Genomic DNA, 3,929 nt, shown 5'->3' on the forward strand with positions numbered 1-3,929 from the left:
AACCTTTGCAGGTGTTCATAGCAGAGGCAGATCCCACGCTGGGAGTAAGAGCTCACGACATTCTGGGAGGGGTTTCGGGGCAGGGAGGGGGCTTCTGTGGCCCCAGGTCAGGAGCAGCTCTTCCCTCAGCAGCCGGCAGCCCGCGGAGACTTGTGGGGAAGACAGCTCCCACTTCGCCAGGCCAGCGAGCACCCGGGGGCAGCTCCATTCCAGGCGACCCCGCGGGAAGGGGTGTGCGTGTGCCTGGAGCTGGCCCCCGTCCTGCCTCCCTGACCTGTGTGCTCGTGCTCCCACAGCCCTAAGACAGATGGCTCACAGCCTTGCGAGGCCCACACTGCACTGGGGTCAGGCTTGTGACTCCTGGGAGTCCTGTGTGGGCTGTGTGGCCGCCAGCCAGAGCCTGCTGACCTGCAACTGGGGGAGCGGGCACACTGATCCCTGGGTTTCACCACCCGAGAATCAGAGAGTGGGATCCTGTGAAACCTGGGCCCAGGCTCCCACCCACGCCCCACGCCCATCGAGGGCAGCCGTGAAACCTGGGCCCGGGCTCCCACCCACGCCCCACACCCACCGAGGGCAGCCGTGAAACCTGGGCCCGGACTCCCACCCACGCCCCACACCCACCGAGGGCAGCCGTGAAACCTGGGCCTGGGCTCCCACCCACGCCCCACACCCACCGAGGGCAGCCGTGAAACCTGAGCCTGGGCTCCCACCCACGCCCACCGAGGGCAGCTTTGCCTTCCCGGGCACCCCTCCTCCCCCAGGTGGCTGGGCCTGGCCCGCTGCCTGTCCAAGGCTCCTGCTCGGGGTCTCCACCCACACATTCCTGCGGCGTGAGGCTCCGCCGCTCCCTGCTGCCCCGGGCAAAGCCGTCATTTGTTCCCTTTGACAGCCCGGGAGGCTGCCAGGCTCTCTACCCCGACTTCCCAGTTGAGGAAACCGAGGAAGAGGAGGCTCAGGTGTGGCCAATCACCCTGCATGTCACAGTTACCCTGGGCAGGGCCCACTGAGACCTGGGAGGGGCCACTTGGGACCTGGAGGGCTGGGGGCTGCCTGGGCGTTAGGGGTAAAGCTCCCTACCCAGAAGGCCTCGGAGGCCTGGGGCTGGGCTCCTCCTTTCACATTGCCCTTTGGAGGACCACGTGTGGGCATTGGTCCGAGACCTGAAAGGGGCCGTCCTGTTCCCCGTGGGCGCTACCAGCACCACGCACTCCTCTTTCTGCCTGGCCGGCCACTCCCGTCTGCTGTGATGCGCAGACTGAGAGCTGCCGGCGGACCCATGGCGCCTCCCTCCCCGGAATCTGTAAGTAACAACCTTTGTGCTTTCTGTTGTGGTGTGGATGGAATCTGCACCTTCCATCTGGAGAACTGGGGCCGCCCCAGGCTGGGCTTCCAGCACCTGAGCGATGGTCAGGCTTCAGCGGGACGCAGATTTCACCCCGCAGGGCACACACAGACCCATGTGTTGGGCAGCGGCAGTCCTAAGGCCGCGCAGGTGCCTCCATGTCCCCAGCCCAGCCCTCCTGCAGGTGTCAAGGATGCAGATTCCAGGGCCCGCCGTGGCCTGCAGAGGCCCCTCAGAGCAGGAAGGGCCAGGCTCCCAGGGAGCCCGAACCCCACGTGCTGAGGTCCTTGGGTCACATGGAACTGGGGTGGGGACTGCCCAGCTCTCCTGTGATCCCATGGCCGCATTTCCCGCCTGCCTTCACGCACCCCAAGGGCTGGGGGTCCCACCCACCACCCATTTTCTGGCAGGGGAGGTCTTTTTTCTTCCACTTTCTCAAGGTGTTCAGAGCCTCAGGGGCCTCCCCACTTCCTCTGGGACCTGGGGGAGTAGAGTCCGTCACCGGGAGGCTCTGTGGCTCCTGAGACCTTCCCCAGTGGCCAGGCTGACCAGGCAGGCTCTGCCTGTGGACAGGGGCAGCTGAGCATGAGTGTGTTACCCCCATTTCTGAGCTGTGGGTGGACCCACCAGGCCTGGCCAAGGTTTTCAGGAGGCAGCTCTATTTTACCCAGCCATGGTGGCCTCCCTGAAAGGGGTGTGTGTAGAAGCTGGTTCCCTCTCCTGCGGGCCCCACCCCACCCCAGGAGGACAATTCTTGTTCAGGGAGGGTCTCCCCACCCACTTCCCCACCCCACACTGGCCCACAGGCCTCCGGGCCCCACCCTAGGGAGTACAAGGGGATCCCCAGGCTGCTCACTGGCCCAGCCCTGCCCACCTGGGCTGCACCTTAAAGTGGGCTCAGGGAGGCCGTGTGGCCCCAAGACGCTGGTGGGTAGGAAGAGGCGGTGGCCTTGTGCCCGCAGCGCCCCTCCTGCCCCAAGGGCGTTGCCTGCCTGGCAGGGCCTGGGGTGTTCACAAAGCCCAGGCACCTGCAGCTGAGGGCAGGGGAGAGGGGAGGGAGCCACATCCAGGCGAGGGGGCCGCTGGATACAACCCCATCCAGACCTGCTCGTCCTCCTGTGAGAGAGTGGGAAGACTCAGGCCAGCCCGAGTGGGCGGCAGCCCCGGCTGCTTGATCTAAGCTCTGCTTACCCTGCCCTGCCTTTCTGGGAGAGGGGTGGGCACCAACTGATGCCTGGGCTGTCTGGGCTGGGGACCGGGATCTCAGACCCAGCCCCTCCCCTGGACACGAGGAGCCAGTCGGGGGGACAGAGGGTTCGGTGGCTGGAGGGCAAGGCCAGGGCGTGGATGCAAGCTGCAGGTGCCACAGAAGTTTGCCCTGGGAGCCCAGGAGGGGCCCATGGGGCCCCAGGCTGGCCTGGGACAGAGGCATGGGGTGGGAGTGGGAGCAGGGGATCCCATCCTGAGTCGCTGCCCTCTACAGAAACAGACCATGGCCTTGCCAACGACTCGACCCCTGTTGGGGTCCTGTGGGACCCCCGCCCTTGGCAGCCTCCTGTTCCTGCTCTTCAGCCTCGGTGGGTACTAGGTGGGGCTGCTGGCGAGGCGGGGACGGCCCAGGGGCCTTGGGGGCCGGGCTCTCAGCAAGGCTTTGCCTGTCCCTACCTTCTCCCTGGAGTGCCTGTGGTGCTCAAGTCCCAGCAGCAGTCTCTGCCCCCAGAGGTGACTGGAGCTGGAGACCCAGCCAGGGAGTGATGGAGCTCAGGATACAGTGGGGATGTCTGTGGGATGGGTGTCTGACCGGCCAAGCAGCCGGGTCCCAGGGGAGGATGTGGAAGGCCAGGCTCCCCGTGGAGTGCAGACCCCTGTGCCTGGGGGACTGTGATGTCATGGGGTACACGGGCCTGAGCCACTGGCTTCTGCCACTTTGGGGCGTGCACAGGGCTGGCTCTGGCGGTGGTCGGGCCCTGCCTCCTTCCTCCCCTGGGTCAGGGGACACCCCAGAGGCCCGGGCCCCCCCAAGCCGTCCCCTCTGCCCCTTTAGGATGGGTGCAACCCTCGAGGGCCTTGGCTGGAGAGACAACGCAGGTAAGGTGCCCTCTGGGGAAACCGGGGAGGGTCTTCAGGTCCCAGGTGGGGGTGCCATGCCATGTTCTCTATGTCACGTATCCACAGTCCCTGCCAGTTTCCAAGGTCCCTGCTTGCAAAGGGGTACCTGGACCTGCATATGACTGGCCTGGGAGCAGCCAGGTCCGGGGAGTAGCAGAGCCGAAATTGCAGCTGGGTGTGGGAAGTAGCTGGATGAGAAGTATCCAAGCCCATGGGTCTGAGACACAGCCGGGCCTGGGAAGTAGCTGAACTCGGGGAGTACCTGGGCCCAGGGGTAGCGGGACCCGGGAACTCCTGCTCCAGGGAGCTGGTCTGAGCCATGTACAGCAGGCCCTGTGCCCCCAGGAGGCTGCGCCCCTGGATGGAGTCCTGACCAATGCACCTAACATTGCCAGGTGGGTCCGGGGTCTTCACAGCCCTCAAGGGTGAGGCTCGAGGGGCCCTGTCCCCCACATCCCCTCCCCCAACACCCCCT

The 3,929-nt window shown here is 65.9% G+C and overlaps 1 protein-coding gene across 1 annotated transcript in view; it reads left to right on the forward strand.

Annotated features, from left to right (window-relative positions):
• Positions 1-2,828: 2,828 nt before the first annotated feature.
• MSLN (mesothelin) overlaps positions 2,829-3,929 on the forward strand; it is a 5,202-nt gene continuing 4,101 nt past the window's right edge. The window contains exons 1-3 of the mRNA XM_017858282.1: positions 2,829-2,922; positions 3,390-3,433; positions 3,758-3,849. Coding sequence (XP_017713771.1) covers positions 2,838-2,922; positions 3,390-3,433; positions 3,758-3,849 — 221 coding nt within the window. The 5' untranslated portion in view covers positions 2,829-2,837. The remainder of the gene's footprint in view (positions 2,923-3,389; positions 3,434-3,757; positions 3,850-3,929) is intronic.

The sequence above is a fragment of the Rhinopithecus bieti genome, unplaced genomic scaffold, assembly GCF_001698545.2.
Source record: "Rhinopithecus bieti isolate Rb0 unplaced genomic scaffold, ASM169854v2 scaffold_47707, whole genome shotgun sequence".
In the NCBI taxonomy this organism is placed as follows: domain Eukaryota; kingdom Metazoa; phylum Chordata; class Mammalia; order Primates; family Cercopithecidae; genus Rhinopithecus; species Rhinopithecus bieti.